At 42.7% G+C, this 20,723-nt stretch overlaps 1 protein-coding gene across 1 annotated transcript; it reads right to left on the minus strand.

The window, feature by feature from the left end:
* Positions 1-14,701: 14,701 nt before the first annotated feature.
* On the minus strand, positions 14,702-16,596 carry il10 (interleukin 10). Its single transcript, XM_048255294.1, has 5 exons — positions 16,373-16,596; positions 16,173-16,232; positions 15,781-15,939; positions 15,255-15,317; positions 14,702-15,137 (listed from the first exon to the last, which is right to left on the minus strand). Exons 1-5 carry the CDS (start codon positions 16,538-16,540, stop codon positions 15,042-15,044), a joined length of 546 nt encoding a protein of 181 aa, XP_048111251.1. The 5' UTR covers positions 16,541-16,596; the 3' UTR covers positions 14,702-15,041.
* Positions 16,597-20,723: the final 4,127 nt, after the last annotated feature.

Here is a 20,723-nt window from a genome sequence, read left to right on the forward strand (position 1 = left end):
GGTTTCATTCAGCCGTCGTCTGATTCATTCAGGTACAGCTGGGATGGGACATGCAGAGAAGCGTCTCTTGCAAAATGAGCAAGAGTGTGGGGCGGGGGATGGGGTGGGCGGTCGTAACTCAAAAGTCAACGATAATGTTGAATAGCTACAGTATTAGCTCTGGACGGACATTAGTGTACTAATGGATGTCTTTACCAGACACGGCTCCTGTATAATTCCATAAACAGTCAGAAAAAATTATTTACCGGTAATTCAGGAACTTTCACTGGCCTGCCCCCCACTTTGTGAATTGAAACATGCTGTAGGTTCACTTCTATACTCATCAGATAACAGGAACAGGAACTTCCAGTAATGCAGAATTGGCATTCCTCTGGCGTCACACTGTGGTTTTGTTTCACCATTAAACATCATTTCCTTTTGTAACTTTTACTCAAATCTATCTGTCTGTGACTCAAAAACATTTCAAATTCCACAGGAATTCCTTGTTGTAATTTCCACCTTAAAGACATTCTCATTCCCCAATATGCTTGCATTCTGAAGTAGACTTCATGCAAATTGCATGTTCAGAAAGTGTTGACAGTGCTGTCTTTATGAACATTGCAAGTCCAGCTCCTTTGGTCAATTTTCTGTTAAAAGATGTCCTTAAGCAGGGATGCGCTCAGCCAACAAGACTTTGCGAAACGTCTGTTTCAACAGAAACTGTGGTGCACTGAACCCTCTTTTGTTTCTCTGTTTCAGCTGAGAAGGCCGTTCTGTATACACATAGTGTCCGACACCTCTGGCTCGTCCATCAAACACCTCAAAGCAGATAAAAAGGAAACACTGGCGCACGTGGACGTTTAATTAAAAAGGTGCACTAGATGAAGATGTTATCGAACATCGAAACCTTGTCTTTATTCACCTTTTTAAATAAAGAATTTGTGCGCTTCAGTGTTTTTCTTTTCTTATACTGTACATGTCCAGTCCTGAGAAGCACCGGCTATTTCCCAGAGACACGGAGGAACCACTATCATAACCGATAGATAGATAGATAGATAGATACTTTATTGATCCCCAGGGGAAATTCAAGCCTCAAAGCCGTTTTGACCAAACTGGTCGTTCAACCCAGAAACTGTAGCAAAACGATGCAAAACATTTTGAGATTAAATGTACTCTAGGAAACTGAGTCTCAAGCCCCCATTGGCCTGTGGAGGGTTTTCCACAATTTCCATTGGCTAGAGGCAGGGTCTTACGCTGTTCCCATTGGCTAAAGGCAGGGTCTTGCACTGTCCCCATAGAGCTAGAGGTAGGATCCTGCACTCTTCCCATTGGTCAGTGGTAGAGTCATACAAGGTCACCTTTAGTTTTGGTATTATTATAGCCTTAAAGTTTCATAGGGCCAATGCTTAGGCCAGTATTGTGTGGTGGCTGAGAGTTGTAGACTGCCCGTGTAGGCGACACCAGTCCATCACAGGTAACCCAAAGGCCAAGTTGGCTTTGGTATCAGGGACCCATAAAAACACAACTCTTAAGGCCTTTGCACACCGAACCTGTGTTTTTTGTCCAAAATTATCACACAATTGAAACGTACTGACCTCACGCAGTATTAATCACATTTTTTTACACTGACTCAAAAATGAAGTCCAGTTTACATGCTGGTTGTTGGTGTTCCACACTTACTTTGAATAGGGAAAACGAACGCACACTGATAGTTGAGGTTTTCTTGAGGTGCTGGGGCCCGTTGCACAAAACTAGGATAAGGGATTAAGCCTGGATATCTTGGTTATCCTGGCTCAATATATCCGTGATCCAGCTGCACAAAAGCGGGATAGGGGGCAGCAGGATATGTTATGGTTTAAGTCACCATGGCGATTTATTCTGTGGAGTTAGCCTGCTCCAGACCAGGCTATGTTCCAGGATCTATTTAATCTCATCCCTTATCTCAGTCAGCAGTCACCACTAACGGAAACCAATAGTTATTCCACTGCCCACTACACATTGTTATCATATATAACTAGACCCACTGTCATTTTTTAAACATTTGTGATCATTAATTAACTTTTACATATCGCCATTACCGACCTGTCATGCGACAATGTGACATCACGGGAGCACCGTAACCATTTCGCCCATGGTGGTCGCGACACTCGTTGCAATATTCTCCTAAACGGAGGTGTTGAAGGTTGGGAAAAGGCTAACGCTACCTACTTTACACCGTAGAAGAAGCAATGATGCCGCTCTAGTTGCCATGGTGAATCTGTGATCGGTGTCGGGGTCTATTTGAGGGAGCCGTGAGCGCACACTTATCCAGGATAGGTTTCGCCTGGCTTGATGAATCCGTCTGCTCATCCTGGCTTGCTCGTTGTGAAACCAATTAAGCCTGTACGCTCTTGTTTTGGATTCATTGAGCGCAGCTCAGTAACTTATCCCGGATGTCTGAATTCTGCTTTTGTGCAATAGGCCCCAGGTTTCAAAATACTGGCTATTGTTGACATTACAAAAACTGCATAGACGTTCATGTTTCAGTTTTACAGGTATTTGCATGCAAAACATGCTCTATCCTCAGTTTTTTATTTAAATTTCTTGGTTGGGAACTGTGTGTCCACATGTAATGTTCACATTCAAAAGCATTCCAGAAAAAAGCAAATCAGTTTTTTCCCCCTTTACTGTTTACTACAGGAGGTACAGTAGAAATACTGCTTACAGTATGATAGAACAGAAAAAGTTTTACAGTATTGCTTACAGTGAACAAAATATCCATGAAACACACAAGAGCATTCTGAACAAAAAACAACAGCAAAAAGCCCAGATAAAAAGGGGGGGGGGACTAAAAAAAGCACAAAATTACTGTATCTAATCTCTGCGATCTTCAGAGTTAGGCCACATGTTTTCATCAACATCGCATCTGATATTATCCAAGGCGATGCACCTGAGATAAAACCATTTGGTAGCAGAAGCAGAGGTTTTGATAGTGTATCTAAGGATTGGAATATTGTGTTTGCTATTGTGGGATGTTGTGTGTTAACATTCGTAAATACCACAAAAGCAATCCATAGTTTTGTTGGGAGGTGTAGCTTGTCTGTAAAGAAAATGTAAGCATTGCGGAAATGTGTTCACTGACTGCATATTGTGTGAAAATGTGACACTGAAAATGTGACAACTGGTTAGACAAACGCTTGTTAGCAACTGAAAAAAACTGTAAACTATGGCATATGAGCAGCTAGAGTGTGTGGTCTCCTTCTGTTCATGACGTTACACACTTACTTAACATATATGGCTGTTGCTCATACCTGTGTTCAATGGCAGGGAGCATGCAAGCAGTCTGGCAGACAAGCAAGATGGTAGGCAGGCAGGAGGTCAGGAAGGGCAGGAAGGCAGGCAAGCAGGTGGCACGCAGTGATGTAAATTCAGTGTTGGTAATCCAAAGGGAAAAGGGGTTTACAGGTATTCTAAAGGGGTTTTAAATCAAATGTTCTGAATGTTGAAAGGTGGTAAAAAAGCGGTTTAAAACTATTTGTTTGTTGACCATTGTTTTAATAAGACTGCGTATACCCCGGCAGGCCTTGATGCACGGTTCCATTGTTGGCTATGTCACGTAAATGACAAAACGTAAAAGATTGTGGGCATTTTCAACAAAAATGACAGGGAACATCCGATCTACCCATCTAAATTGCAGTTGAATTGGCACATATCCAATTCATATCTGAATTATTTCTACATATGAATGAGGCCTGAAACCGATCTGGAAATAAGTGTAGAAAAAAATAAATCCGAGGCACTTTTCTTCAAAATTATTTTAAAAGCCTTAATCTGGAAATATCAGAATCCATGCGCTTTTTTCCTGTTTACGCAACCATGCTGCACATCAGAATTGGGCCACATATGACCAAAAGAAATCGGAATTGTGTCACATTTAACTGACAGTGTAAACGTAGCCCGAGACTGCCAAAACCCAAGGGGGCAGTTTCAGTTCTACTGAAACAGCGCAACAATGTTCTTTGTATTATTTAAAGGAGAAATTTGCTGATTTTTCACAGTGCTCCATTTCTCGAGGTCCATGAGCCCTATGTTCATGCCCTAGTGTAGCGCTGTAACTGCCTAGCTACTTTATCTGTTGGAACTAGCAACTCGAGTTGGGTAAAACTGATTGTTCCTGTTTTTTTCCCGCCCTACCGACAGTACTCGGCGACCTTGAGAAACGGAGATCTATGTGAAAAATGGTCGGATTTCTCCTCAATTCAATTCCTTTGCCATTTACTCAGTTAAATCACTGTGGATGTGATTGATTGTTTTCATGGAAGCACCACAACAGGGAGATGGAGGACTGTAGAATCCACCGGTTGCGTAAGTGGGGCTTGTGGTGTCTCTGCGTCGCCTCGGCTCTCTTCTGATCCAGCACCTGTCTTCTGTAGTGTCACAAGATGATGCGTCAGGTTAGTCAGGAAATCGCTTATCTGACAATAACTTCATTTCACTTCAGGGGCAGCCGTGGGCCACTGGTTAGCACTCTGGACTTGTAACCGGAGGGTTGCCGGTTCGAGCCCCGACCAGTGGGCCGCGGCTGAAGTGCCCTTGAGCAAGGCACCTAACCCCTCACTGCTCCCCGCGAAAAGCCGTTGAAGCAGGCAGCTCACTGCGCGGGATTAGTGTGTGCTTCACCTCACTGTGTTCACTGTGTGCTGAGTGTGTTTCACTAATTCACCGATTGGGTTAAATGCAGAGACCAAATTTCCCTCACGGGATCAAAAAAGTATATATACTTATACTTATACTTATTTCATCTGATGAAAAATTATTTCCAGAGAACACAGTGGTGTCTCTGTTGTGTCTCCCTCTACACTTACTTACATTGTTAGATCTCAAGCTTGGCTGCAGCTTTGTTTAAAACACTTGCCACATCGCCACTTCAATGGGGATAAACATACAAAGCTTGATGAAGTAATTTATATTTTGATCAATCTATGTTCATGTAATGTGCATTGTATGTTCATGAACCTAGCTGTGTGTCACCTCTCTTTACTCTTATCATTGTACTCAGGTATTTTTGTGAAATATTTTTATGTCATTCTATATCTACATATATATAAAAAATATTTTCCTCTGCATCAGTTAAATAAATCAAAATAGAACTTTACCTGTTTTCGGTAGGCATTTACCGCAGTGTGCGTGTGCATGTGCATGCGTCTGCATCCTTGCAAGAAAGGGTATTTCAAAAAATAGGTCTCTCACTAGAATAAGTTCTAGAGACCTCACCAGCCTAGTCAAAAGAAAGTCAAACACATGGCCCCATTTCTTCAAAAATCCCATGCCAGCGTAGCCCATGGACTGGAGTTTACAAACTGTACAGGCTCTCCATAGGCACGTGTCAGAGTGCGAGTCCAAATTGACTACTACGTTTCCTCAGTTCCGCTGAGTAATCAGGGCATCCTCCTGTTCGGTTCACCAAAATCCCAGGAACCCACAACTGCTTATCCAGCATGGGGCGGGCTAAACTCTGACTCGATTTTGTACACAACCAATGAGTACGCTGATAGCGTCACTATTACACAACTTGGACGTGAAGTTCTTTTGAAATTGAGTGAACAACTGCATTTAAAAACCTTAAAATGTTTTTTAACTGTATTTCTGAAAGGATTCGGTTGGTGTTTAATGCACCATCCGAAGTTAAATTTGACTGCTGTTTACGGTCCTTGGAAATTGAGTATGAGCTGCCAATTCTCAGTTGCAAATTGCTTTGGTGACAGTTATGCATTATGTTCAAAATATTTTATAAAAAGACCAGATGACGCTGACAGCAGTGGTTTCTTGTGGGTTCTTAGATTGTCTGCAGGCCTTGAGCAGTGCAATACAGAGGTCAGTGCTGCGTGGTCATGCAGTCAAACGATGTTGCATCAACAGATAGGAAGCGGCGCACGGTTCAGAGGAAACCGAGACGAGAGTGTGGCCACCTCAGTGGTGCAATCCCTCGGACAGGAGGAAGATGTGGGTAATGGGGGTGGGCTGGGTGCGTGGGTATCTTTAGTGAAAAAAAAAGTGCAGAGGTCAGTACTGCACAGGGGTGTCTAGGGGGAGGCCCTGCCCCCCCTGAGAAATTATCTGCAACGGGCGAAAAAATGCAAAATGCACACCCATTCTTCGCTGTTGGATTGCTCGCAAAGTCAGAGCCGGACAGTAACGGAGTACATTTACTTGAGTACAGCACTTGAGTACAGTTTTGAGGGATCTGTACTTTAGTCTAGGTCAATTTTTAAAAGAAATTAACCCTGAAGGCAAATCATGTTAATTTTTGGCATACAACATTTTTACGGGTTTTGAAGGGTGCTGAATTCAAATCTTCTGTATGCCAGGCTCAAAAATGTCCCATAATGCCTCAAAATGGAGAAATCCAATATGGTCGCCGCCGCCAGGTCAAAATCTAATTAATCACTTATCTTTTGGAATGTAAAGACCTGAATGTAATGTGCTTTTATAGGTTTTCACATATAGGGAATTCAATGACATGCTCAGATTTAAAATAAAGGACAAGACTAAAGGAAATGCTTGAAAGTAATGTACATGGTTAAAATTGCTGTCTCGGATAATGAATAATTCATGAAAAAAGAGGACCATAAAACAGGTTGATGGCTTTCTGAAGAATTTACTTGAAACATGTTTAGAAACAAAGTTGATTACCATATTTTAACTATCTATTTATATTATTTATCTGTATTTATCTATTTGTCTGTATTTTAACTATTTATTTAATAATGCATCTTTTCCTATTTATTTAGTAATTAATCCATTCTATTCTATTCAATTCTTGAAACTTCTTGGTATGAAGAGGTAGGCTACACACTTAGGCTATCCTAATCATCCTCATCCTCCTCCTCTCCAGCAGTGTTCTGACAGGTGCTGCTGCAGCTGCATGACTCCATGACTAACATGCCACTTTTCCTGCAACTGCAGCACAGGTTTAGACATCCCTTGAAGCAACCACAGGAGGTGATCTCCTTACAAGCTTTTGGAATTGGTGAGAGATAGTAGCTGTGGCACTAACTGATCATCCACATTTGGATGGCCATGATAAGTGTGTGTTGTGTTTGGGCCACCAACCCCCCCCCAGTCGTGCATGAATTGTTTTATTATGCCTATATACCCTTTCAACAATAAACAAATAAAAACAAAAACAATGCTTGAACGTTCTATTTGGGCCCCAATCTACTTCCTCTGCATTAAGATAACATATGGAATGTTAAAAAGGAAGTCTTGTGGGGCCAACTATGATGCTGATAATGGAACTCTCTTGAAAGGGTCCATATACACAAGGGAAGCCCGCTGTCGTTTTTTCTCTGGTAAACGTGTGGGTTCTCCTGTTTCCGAGGGGCCGTCAAGAAAGATGGCAAGAGTAGCCAGGGGGCTTGGGGAGTCCTCAGCAGCCTCACTGTTTTCTCTTAGCACAAGGCCTGCAGTTCCCCACCTGCTCCTCCTACCAGTCCGCGTGAGCTGGAGGAGGAAGATGAGGAGGCCATAGTGGACATTGAGACTGTTCTCTCGTCTGAGGGAGAGGAGTTACCTTGTGCACAGCCCTGTGCAGCCAGCCCAGTGGGAGGCGAGCTGGCCCGTCTGTTTGAGGAGGTCGTTGGCAGGGCATCCAGGGCTTTTGATATTCCCCTTCCAGAGAAGCCCATTGCCTCTGCGTCTAGGTTCCACACAGACATGACTGAGCGCCCAGTGGCGGCGCTCATTCCCCTCCTACCAGACTTTAGTGACTTGGTCTGTCGCCAGACTTCCTCCCCAACTACTTTTCGTAGCTGGTCTGGCCAGACTAAGGTGCTTTCCAACATGTACGGCGAAGGACTGATTGGTTGTGGCTCGCTCCTCCCAGTGGATCCAGCTTTGGAGCCCCTCTTCTCCTCCCCCAACTCCCTCTTTGGTGGTCCCTCCTGCCTCAGTGCCAATGGCAGGATTATGGAGGCTCTGCTGGGTAAGCTGCATAGGCCCCTTGCGATGCAAGTCCGCCTGGCTAACACAGCGGCCATTCTGTCCCTGTATGTTCAACACCTCTCTGGTCTCTTGCAAAGCAGTGCCGGTGATCCCGCTCTTTTGAGAGAGCTCCAGCCAGCCTCTGTGTGCCTCGCTGCAGTGTCTAAGGAGCAGGTAGTGGCATCAGGCCGCTCCTTGGCTCAGTTCTGGGTAGCTAGACGCCATCTCTGGCTGTCTCAATCTCAGCCCCAGCAGGCAGTCAGAGAGCGAGCGTCTTTTGAGAGTGCCGGTGGAGCCTGGGTCCATGTTCGGCCCACAGGCAACCACCCTGTTGCAGCAGGCGCGTGACAGCTGCCGCTGTGCAGAAGAGGTGTCAGTGTCTCTTGGCAGGCGTGCCAGGGGTGCTAGGCGCTCTAGGGCATTCACGCCTCAGCCAACACTTACCTTGGGACATCCGTCTTGGGGGCCGACTGATCTCAGGCAGCGGCTTCAGGCACCCCAGGGGCAGGGTACCTGCCCCCGGGGGGCCAGCGTGCTAGTGGCCGTGGCCCCTCCAGGCGCCCTCATCGTTCCTGACAATCTCCGGGCCAGCCAGCCTCGCCTCTCAGCTCGATGCAGGAAGGCTTGGCTGGCCTTAGGAGCGGATCCATGGGTGCTCTCCACCATGACCCATGGGTACCACCCACAGTTCCGGAGCAGGATGCTTAATTTCAGATACCCATCTGGCCGGGGCATTGGCGGTTCCTAAGGTTTACGTTCGAGGGTCAGGTCTTCGAGTTCCAAGTCCTCCAATTTGGAATCTCTCTGGCCCCACGAACCTTCACCAGGTGCATGGATGCAGTTCTTGCACCCATGAGGCAGCGGGGGCTCAGAATATTAAACTATCTAGACGACTGGCTCATCTGTGCAACCTCAGAAGTGCAATGCCGACTACACGTGGCCTTGCTGTTGAAGCACACTCAGGACTTGGACTTGCACCCCAAGAAAAGCAGGCTCCAGCCTTCCCAGGTCACCACCTTCTTGGGCATGGTCCTGGACTCCAGGAGGGCATCCGTGACTCTCTCACCGGTGAGACAGCAGTCTGTCGCTTCATGTTGCACACCCAGGTGGAGTGGAAACTCTGCCTTCGCCTCTTGGGCCTTATGGTAGCAATGGTGCAGGTAGTCCCCCTTGCCCTCCTTCACATGCGCCCAGTCCAGAGGTGCCTATTAACCCTTAGAACCCGATTGACGCAAAGTGCGTCAAAAAACACACCCTTTCTTCTCTGTTACATTGCTCCGCGACTGTTCATCGCAACGAGATAAAACCTTTATTGCATGACAGAGAAGAAGTGGGGCTTTCCAAAGAGACTACGCACTTGTCTGTACGATCAAGTATGAAAATAAAAAAAAATCATGAAATTAAATCAAATTGCATCATATTTACAGTCTATACTTCTCTGCGTTCACCTGCGCACCCATTACTCTCGTTTGAATTACTCGCGAACCCGTGATAGATATGGTAAGCATATCAGATGAAAGAGGAGAATCAGGGCTATCCATTGGTACCATGGATATCGATCTTTCTGGCTTATAAAAACAGACGAAGTGACTGCAAAATATTAACGTCATGTACACAAACCAACGCTGCACACCCATTACTCTCGGAGTAATTACTCGCGGACCCGTGATCGGATATATATGCCACGCATGTTAGATGAAAGAGGAGACACAGAGCTATCATTTGATACCAAATACATCCTTCTGGGTTATAAAACAGACGAAGTGACAGCAAAATAATAACTTCATATTGCTGGACTTACCCCACGTTTTTGTCTGTTTTTGTGGCAAAGCATGCTTTATAATCCAACGCTATCGTGTGTTAGTCTCTATGGCAAAACATGTTCATAATCCGGTTTTGAGATCCTAGCAAATTCCTGCATGGCATCCAATTCAAGGCTCACACTGCATCCCAATTTGTTCAACAAAGAAACACCTTTTTTGCCTTTACTTTGTTCATGGCAATGCAGTAAAAAGTTGAGAATCATCATGAGTGCATACACCATAGTCACACATGCTAACAGGCAAACTGGGGTCAAGTCAGTTCGTGTCACAGATATGGAGTGCAGAATGGTCATTTTTCATCGCTAAATAAAAAATGGCATTTATTTCCGTAAATCACACACCACATATTTCTGTAAATTGCTCAGCCCCAGAGTATCCCTCCAACATGGCAATTATATTGCCCGTTTCAGGACAGTCAGCCCTACACACACATGAAATGCATGTAGAGCTATGAGCTTGCTGTGGTGAGATACAGGTCAAAATATAAGAATTTTTATAATATGATTTTTATATTTTAATTCTTTAAAAATCAAAATAAAATCAATGCTAGTACTAATACATGAAATGATCTGGATAATGATCTCGCCAGACAATTTCAATAGTCTGGCGAGACTATTTCAAGTTTATGATAGTTTTCGCTTCAAGTGTTTCAATTACAAAATAGTGTTTTGTATTTGAAATACGTATTTTAAATACATGTATTAGAAATACTGCCCATTCCTGGCAACATGGTAAAAAGATGAAAATTAACCTGATTTTACTTTCAATTCCCTTTACATTCTCCAAGGTATTAACATTAACATTTTTCATAACTCCATGTAGGACGTTTCTGTACATAAATGTAAGCACTGTGGCAGTAATGCAATATTTACTCTTGTACTCTTGATACTCAAGTACTTTTAAAAACAAGTACTTCAGTACTTTTACTTAAGTAGACATCTGACTATTGTACTTTTACTTGTACTTGAGTAAAATTTACTTTATTTATAATCTGTACTTTTACTCAAGTAATGAAGCTGTGTACTCTGTCCACCTCTGGTCCTAATCACACTGATATCACATGCCACCTGACAGAGCATGATCTGAGCTTCCCGATGGTATTAGATACTAGTTGCTTTGATAAACGGTTCGCAAGAACATCAGTGTGAATTTACTCTACATGAAATGTAATCATATTTACATTCCATCTCTTCATCTCTTACTCTCGGTGGAATAGGCCTATCTCACAAGCTCAGTCTTCACTGAACACATGGCAAACCATACATCAAAATAAACGGCAGACCTTACGGAATACTTAAGCAATATAGCACGAGTGAGAGTGGGGTTGGTCGGCCTCCGGCCTCCGGCCTCGTGGCTACGGCCGAACAACACCCGTGGGAATATCCATGACCAATCCCACGATCACGAGTGCTATATTGCTTTTATACAACAATTCTACCACAAATTAAATAATCTGAAAACACCCCATTATTGTAAAAAAATGTTAATTTCGACATCGTTCTTACGCATCAAAAAATAGTTCCCTTTTCAATAGACAGCGTCTTGGTTGCTAGGTAACCAACATTCCAGACCCCTCGTTACGGGTCTTTGTGGTTTACATGTCTTCTTGAAAGAAATGTGGAAATCACATTCATATCTAGGTGTGCTGCATGCATGTTACAAGGACACTGGGCCATGTCATGTAAGGGACATGGTACTGCAAAAAAACGGAAACATAATCTACATTGCAGAACCACTCAACTTTATTAATGTATAGTGAATAAATGTTACACTACTGTGCACAGCCTGACGTGACGATGCTAAGCACGTTAGCAGCGGTTAGCTAATTATGCTAACGTTATCTACAAGTCTCCTCCAAGTGACAATCATATTATACACAATGCTGGCAATGCTGAGAACAATTAACATCCTCGTTTATCTTACTTACATTGAGTTGACTGTGTGGCTTAATCCACAGATGTGGTGAAGCACTGTTTCGTTATGGTTTGCTAAGGAGTAACCCATTGCTTGAAATAGTGGAGAGCTGGGTGTCAAATCTTCACATTGTGTCACGGAGTGATTTATTATTAGCTGTGCTGAGTCTGAGTTGAAATGTCCAGGGATATTCCAACTCATGGAACGTCTCTCGGCCAATCAGAAACAAATAAATAGTTCCATAGAACCCAATTGTTGTATAAAAGCATATAAGCATTAATTTGTAGACTACAATAAGCCATGCCCGAGTAATCCAGTTTTAAATTGCAGCACAATTCTACTTGGTCTCCAACTTTGGGCTGTGATTCTAATGTAATAGCACCCCAAAATAATGAACTACTGCTTAAATATTATGTTCTTCCACTTGTTTGGTTTTCGAACATTTATTTAAACTAATTACATAAATCAATGAAATGCATCCACATATTCACATGCATTATGCCTATTTCCCACTAGCCTAAAACCATGACTGAAGCCTTATTACTCTCAAGTTCTTAAAGTGAAAGGCACTCAATTTGACCTACACACTATAGCATACAGTGTACTGACATTAAAGATAAATGTAAGTCAATGACAATCGTGTAAAATGTAAGTCAATATGATCAAAAATGAATATGAAATACTGATTACTATGTATTTAGCTGATAATTACGCAGCTCATAAATAATATGAACTTAGGCTAATATGAATTTCAAAATGTATGAAATACAAACATATGATATGAAGCCACCTTTTTACTGAGTGTGTAATGTGTATGATCTCCACTGGTGTGGTGGGGGGCTCCCAAATCAAATCCCAAACATTCTTGACTTATTGTATTATCAATATCAAAACAATTGTGGCAAACTAAATTTAGATAGATAGATAGATAGATAGATAGATAGATAGATAGCCTACAGAACGTCTATGATTCTGTAAATAACTATTATTGTATTGGATTTGAGTTGTATCGCATCACTACAAATGGCACTGGGAAACCCATACTGTATACCCATATTTTTTTCACCTGGTTTAACAACTACCATATGTTTATATAGCCTATAGTCTAGGGCCTAGGTTATGGGCCCTGTGTGTCTGCCAAGGGACCTGCGCTAAAGAATTGTGCTGATACCTTTTGCGCCCATTTTTGTTGCCCCCCCAAAGATGACATCCTGGTAGCCCCTCTGGTACTGAATGGCCATACAGTCGAACGATGCTGCATCATTAATTTCTGACGTGTTAAGAGCAGAGAAAATGACAGGAAGCGGTGGACAGTTCAGAGGTAGACTGGAACTGCTCCGTCAACCCCAGACGTTTGGTTATCTTGCAAAGTGAAGCCTGTGCGAGGGTGTGGGCCTCCTCAGTGGTGCAATCCCTCGGACAGGAGGAAGATGTGGTGGTGGGGGCGGGCTGGGTGTGTGGGTATCTTTAGTGAATGGAAAAAAAAAACGTTTCATTGTTTTTTTCTTTCTTTTGCTCGCTTGTCATGTACTGTTTTGTGCGCGGAAACAAGTTCAACCCACCATCAACCACATGTGCATCCTAATTCTGCTTTGGCGTTTGATGTGGGGGGCGTCGAGGATGACACTTCACCGGGGCTCTGATTTCTCCTCAACGCACACGGCTATCTAGAACTTTTAGCCCCACCGTTTTGTCTTTGATAAATTTCATTCTGCTGACGTTTGCTTCACCAGTTCGTATAGTGGGAAAACAAACAGCATGAATGATTTATTCTGCACCACACACAGTTTACAGCATACTAAGTAATATCAGGAGCATATAGCACATGAATGAGTTAGTATTCTACGCTGTGGTGGTAATTGCTCTAGTGACACATTTTGTGCACACACATATTATCAGTCAGTAGGCCTAGGCACCTTATGATGCCTTATAAACAGCCTGAATGAGCATTTCCTTGACAACGTGTCAATTGTGTTCATTTTGCAGACATTTTTTATCCAAAGTGACTTACAGAAGAGAATAACATTGAAGCTACAGTGCAGAGGAGACCTTAGGTTGGAATTGCTACTGCATCAGTCAATACTATTACTAGAGGAAAAGAATGTCTACATTAGAAGTACTGGTCAAGTGTGATTGGAGGAGAAAGTGGTAGAAGGAAGAGGGAAGTGCATGGCAGTGTGTGTTATTACATTACATTACATTACATTTGGCTGACGCTTTTTTAACCAAAGCGACTGTTATGCATGGTAGTGTGTGTTATGCATGGTAGTGTGTGTTATGCATGGCAAGTGTGTGTTAGGCATGGCAAGTGTGTGTTATGCATGGTAGTGTGTGTTATGCATGGCGAGTGTGTGTTAGGCATTGTAGTGTGTGTTAGGCATGGTACTGTAAGTGTGTAAGGCATGGTAATAGGCATGGTGTTTGTTGTTATGCATGGTAAGTGTGTGTTAGGCATGGCAAGTGTTTGTTAGGCATGGTAAGTGTGTGTTAGCCATGGTAAATGTTTGTTATGCGTGGTAATTGTGAGTTAGGCATGGTAAGTGTGTTGGCTTTCAGCTTTAGTTAGCTAGTCGAGTACAAGATAAGGAGCTGCTGATTAACCCTTCCTGCCAGTCAATGCAACACGTTCTGCAGCTTGAAATATGCCATCTCGTCTGCAGGGCCAGTGGCGGAGTGAGAAAGCCCAACTTGTCCACAAAGCATGTTGTATTGTGACAGTAACCAGAAAAACAAACTGCAGCTGTGGTTTCTTTTGCTAAGTACAATATTGCCTGGGTGTGGTTGTCTTTACTGTAAATTGGAGAGGATTGATGTGCTGGTAAGTGCTCTATTTAGGTCAGTTTGAGGCCTGCATAGTCAGCATTTGCCAATCTTTTGTGAGATTGCATCACACCAGCTTGAACAACCCAAACAAAAAACAAATGTAGTACAAAAATAATTTATTATAAAACAACATTTATTTAACTTAACTTATTTTTCTTAAATTAAATTTCAATAAATTAGAACTTTTACTCACAATAGATAATAGCATGTCACAGTGTGACAAAAAGACTTTCAAGTAATGGATTGATACAACCCGGCCATGATAAGTTCAATACTAGTTGGCTTACAATACAGAACACCCTTAAATAAATAAACAAACACATTCAATAAAAGTCCAGAGAAAGGAAATCTCATAGTGTGGGGGGTTTGGAAAGAAGAGTAGATCCATGAGGGTGAGGGTCTGAGACGAGTCCTCAGGGAATAGGAAAGTGTAGATGTAGGCAACTCCTTCACAGTAGCCTAGCCTCAGTTGGTAGATCCTTCAAGACACTCCCGCCATTCAAAGTTACTTCAGGTCATCAACATCAATTGAGATGGCCATCAAGGTTTCCTTCTCTTTGACACCAGATAATCTTCAATGTAGTTGAACAGCACATCAAGCTCTCCCATAGCTTTGTACATGCCTCTCTTTTCCATCTGGAGAGAACAGTTTCATTAATTAACTCCTGATGCCATAATTGATACTTCAATCAATTCAATCTACTGTGATCAATTCAATGTTTGGATGTTTTTTTTCTTTGTGGTGTTACCTACCCCATTGTAAGATGTCACAATGTCTTTGATGTCAAATCGCTTCTTGCATGAGAAGTAGTTTTTCTGTTGAAGATTTAAAAAAAAAATTGATCTAGGCTACTTTCTGACAGATCGTTGGAGTTGAGCATCAGTTGCACAGTGGAGCATCAGCATCAGCAGCACAGTGGATTACACATAAGAATTTGACGTCTAACATGTAGCTCAGCTCATAGACTAACTAGGCTACCCTTCAATGACTCAATGTTGGAATATTCTCCAACACGTATGGACACAAAGAATGGCAAGAAGTTTAGGCTACTTCGTTTTTCTAGGCTATGGTTTGATTAGGAGTGGCTGACTGATGACACAAACAGAACACTTTTGACTGCAATAGCCTACATAGGCTAATTAGTAGCCTACTGTATATATAGCCCATTTTCAATGGTTATAGTACAAATAGGAACAATTACAACATTTAGCCTAATTGTATCCATGGTATGTGTAGCCTATGATAAAATGATCCATGAACTTAAAACAAACTACTTACGCAAGTGAGAATTTCTCGTATTAGACCTCTGAATGTCTGTCCAATATTGTCGATGGATGATTTGAACTGCTCGTGTTTCGTGTCATTCATCGCTGCTGGCAGGACGGTGTCCTGGTAGAATCGCAGGACATCGTTGACAGCGTGGCATCCGTAAACGCTCTGCAGAGAGAGTGAGAAAATGATGAGTGTGTAGGCTACAATCAGCAGGTGCCCGAAAGTTCACCCGAGCCCACACACGTCTTCAATTTCAGAACTGGAAATGAAGCATTACGGAGGCGATGAGAGCCTCCTCTGTTCAACGTCGAGAACACAGCGTAGCCTATCTTCAATGACAGGCGAAAATCGAGACGGGAAACTTGAGACAGGACTGGTTTATCGAGGCTACAACTCACCTTGAAGTTATGTTCTACTTCGTCATCCAGTAGCACGGAATTCAGATCATCATTGTCTTCCTGAAAAGAACATGAAAACGATGGTTGGTTTTTGCATATTGCCACCGAAACATTCGCGATTTGCTTTTCAGAAATGTCTTCGCAACAAATGCAAATGACCGGCAATATTTCGCACTCTTGCGCCTCTCGGAAGTACTTACATAATATGATTTGATCCCTTGAAATGATGCTCGAAGGCTCTTTAATTTAACCGGAACGTTCTCCACAAAAAGACAGCATCTGTCCGTGCAGTCCGCCCTCCTACTAACCGTAGAACCACAGAGCACGAGCAGCAGAAGAGAGCCAAGGGCTAGGTTTGTGCTCAACATTGTAGAAGTTTGTCTTGTCTTCAGGTGCGTTGTTGAAGATCTCTTAATTCTGCTTGATAAGCTAATTATGATCTGTTGATTGAAAGTCTCAGGACACTGACTTTTCATGGGGCAGTGGGACTTGTTTTTATAGCCTGGCTAGTCGAAAGAAACGGGGTGGGGTGTTCCTGGCATTCTTGGGGTTCATGATGATGAAAGTGGAATTTTCTTGAATAGATAAATATAGCCAAATAAACACAACGACATACATCCATATACTTTTAATCAATATCAGCCAATTTCCCAAGTGATTTCAGCCATATTTTAAATCAATATTCAGCCAATTTCTCAAGTGATTTCAGCCATATTTTAAATCAATATCAGTCATTTCTCAAGTAATTTTGCAGTTAGTTTAGGCCTACAGTTCAGCGACACCACTCATGTTACAAATGCTCCAAGGACAAATCAGAACTATTGACAGAAATTCACCATTCTGTATTTTCATATTTGAGTGGCATTTCACTTTTTTTTAATACTGATGGGGAGTTATAGCAGTACATGTCACAGCCTCACACACAATTGTCATTGTAGTTGAGGACATTGTGGCATTATTTTATGTATTTATTTATTTTTACCAAAAAAGCCCTGTACAAATCCTATAATTCCTTTGGCAAGTAGACGTGATAATTATCTTCATGTTATGAGGCTGACAAAGTATTGGTTACCAAAGGACTTTAGGTAGGCCTAGGTCTGTTTTTATTCAGTGGATATATGCTCTGCCTTTAGAATGTCAAATCAGCACTCTGGCCTCACAGACAGACATTCTTAGGGTCTCTTTGGTGAATGAGGACCCTATGTGGTGTGTGTGCACGTGTATGTCTGTTTGTTTCCGGTGTGTTTTCTTGCCAAGAGATTGCTTCAGGGAAGGAGCCCTCTGGTGTCAGAGGTGTTTGAGGGAGTTTTATCTCGAACACAATCTAATGTTTGCACGCTGAGGTTAGAACAGCAACTCCACACTCAGTTAATTCAGCTGTTCACACTCAGCTTCTCATAAACTCGCCGCAGGGCCTGACAGGACGACTCCGGCTCCACCTGCTCTCTGTGATGTGGAGACAGCACTTGTGGCGGGGTGGCAGACACTTGTCATACCACTTGAGAGAGCTGCACTTCGCTAATTGCATGTGCTATGCTACAGGTAGTATAGACCAAACTCTGGCAGATTCCTCAGGTTTATTTACCGAGAGGAGGGCAGGTTTACAGGCACATATCAGCCAATTTCCCAAGTGATTTCAGCCATATTTTAAATCAATATTCAGCCAATTTCTCAAGTGATTTCAGCCATATTTTAAATCAATATCAGTCATTTCTCAAGTAATTTTGCAGTTAGTTTAGGCCTACAGTTCAGCGACACCACTCATGTTACAAATGCTCCAAGGACAAATCAGAACTATTGACAGAAATTCACCATTCTGTATTTTCATATTTGAGTGGCATTTCACTTTTTTTTAATACTGATGGGGAGTTATAGCAGTACATGTCACAGCCTCACACACAATTGTCATTGTAGTTGAGGACATTGTGGCATTATTTTATGTATTTATTTATTTTTACCAAAAAAGCCCTGTACAAATCCTATAATTCCTTTGGCAAGTAGACGTGATAATTATCTTCATGTTATGAGGCTGACAAAGTATTGGTTACCAAAGGACTTTAGGTAGGCCTAGGTCTGTTTTTATTCAGTGGATATATGCTCTGCCTTTAGAATGTCAAATCAGCACTCTGGCCTCACAGACAGACATTCTTAGGGTCTCTTTGGTGAATGAGGACCCTATGTGGTGTGTGTGCACGTGTATGTCTGTCTGTGTGTGTGTGTGCATGCATTCAGAAAGCAGGTATGTATACCAGTCTGTTTCATCACCAGCAAAGCATCCTCAGTTCAGTCAGAGATGCAGTCACCAGTCGGCCGGCGCCTCAGCGCCGTGCTGTGCAATATCGATAATGAAACATGTGGTTTAGACGCACAGGCCCCCGGTGACACTCAACTCATGTGGGAACTTCTGCCTCTTTCCCCTCTTTGGGTATTTATTGTAAAACTTGTTTGTTTGTATTCAACACACAACACATGTGTCTGCCAACCTCAAAAATGGACAACATTTTGCATCATTTGGGCCTCGTGATCATCCCTGAGTCAGCTCTTGTGCGTGTTCCAGTTGTTGTATTTGGAAAGTTGAATGACTGACATCACTATTAGTGTGATCAGTACAGGCTAATGGTTACTTTGACACAGAACCATGTGGGTGAAACTGTGGTTATGTGAACACTGCACAGCAGTTTCCAAGAAATAGTTATATAATTAGTTTTAGTGTAATTTAGAGGATTTCATCAGCTTTTCTGCTAGGCTATGTTTGTTATGCTTTTAATAGCTTTGTTCAAGTTTATCTTATTTCTGAACAGTTTGTTGTAGTTTATGTGGCCAAAATTGCAACACAATAGCAGTTGAACCATTAATTTATGCAATATCAACATGGAAATTCTATGATATGCAGATGGTTTGAATGCTTATTCTGCAGTGTTTCAAATAGACTTTTCCTTTTCTGGACCTAATGGAAATTCCATGCAGTAATTAATATTTTATTTTACAGTGTAGAAGCCGTGCCATTGAAAAGCAAGCGCAGAGAGGTTTGTTGTGTGTTGCCATTGCACTGAGGCCCAAGGGATTGTGGGTGTTTTAGGACTCGGACTTGGCAGGATCTCTCCTGCCCGTGGTCTGCAGGTAAGCTCTCCGACATCTTTTCTTATACACTTGATTTGGCAAATATGCCGTCACATGGGAACGGGAGAATTGGGTTTAGAGAGATTTAACATGTTATCTGATTGGCCCTGGTTTTGGTTGTGACTGGATATTATTCTATTTTTGTACCATGACTCGGAGGATGAATCAATCCTCACTTCAAATTCATTGAATTATATCTAATAATTCGCTGATTCTTCACATTCTGTGTAAAAATACGTCACATGAGTATCTGTCAGTTAATCATCTTTGAGGTGGCTTAATATGGACTAAGAGTAGGTGGTGGAAATTGGGGTTGGGAGGCGACCACTTCCTCTTAACTGTCATGCCACTTTACGTAACTGGAACGTCTCCTAAGGGATCCAGACCAGAGCTGAGTCAGAAACACACGTATGTCACATACTCACCTGTTCAACATCACATACTCATCTGATAAATGCCACATCCACACCTGTTCAACATCACATGCTCACCTGTTCAACATCACATACTCATCTGATATCTGCCACATACTCACCTGTTCATCATCACATACTCACCTGTTCAACATCACATACTCATCTGATATATGCCACATCCACACCTGTTCAACATCACATGCTCACCTGTTCAACATCACATACTCATCTGATATCTGCCACATACTCACCTGTTCATCATCACATACTCACCTGTTCAACATCACATACTCATCTGATATATGCCACATCCACACCTGTTCAACATCACAAACTCACCTGTTCTAAATCACAATCATATCCACACCTGGTCGATATCACATCCATACCTGATGTACATCACACCTGTACCTGATCTATGCCACATCCACCCCTGACCTGCACCAGATGAGGCCCATGGTCCAGACTGACGTGTAGAGGTCGCTTTCCCCCAACACAAGTGGACCCCATGCTCAGTGTGAGCGGCATTCAACTCTGTCCTTTCAGGGCAAAGCTCTGAGCCCCTGCGCTTCTGTGAATTGGTTTTCAGTCGAAAGTGCCTGGCTCAATACAGAGTAAAACACATTCTCCTCCGCAGTTTCAGGCCTCACCTCACCACGTCTTGGCCAGTGTTGCCTAGTCATGTGTGAGACGAGATGAGTAGAGCTGTTTTGAAGCTGATTTACCTTTATACAGTCCTGCCAGTCACTCCGAAATCTAGCTTTGATTGTCGCTAGGCCCGAGTGCCCGTCGGTAGTTTTTCCCTTTTGTGGCATATTGGTTTTGGCACACTGCTTGTTCACACACTAGCGCAGAGCATTGTGTGTTAACACACTGAGCCAGACAGGTCTCCGACCTCATTTCTCATCAGAGACGTTGCAAGGGTTTCGCAGCTCATTGTGGTGCAAACACACAGTAGCTAGAAACAGTTTACACTGCCACATGTGTGAGCGCAGACTTTCATTTGCTCTGGCTG

The sequence above is a fragment of the Alosa alosa genome, chromosome 10, assembly GCF_017589495.1.
Source record: "Alosa alosa isolate M-15738 ecotype Scorff River chromosome 10, AALO_Geno_1.1, whole genome shotgun sequence".
NCBI lineage: Eukaryota > Metazoa > Chordata > Actinopteri > Clupeiformes > Clupeidae > Alosa > Alosa alosa.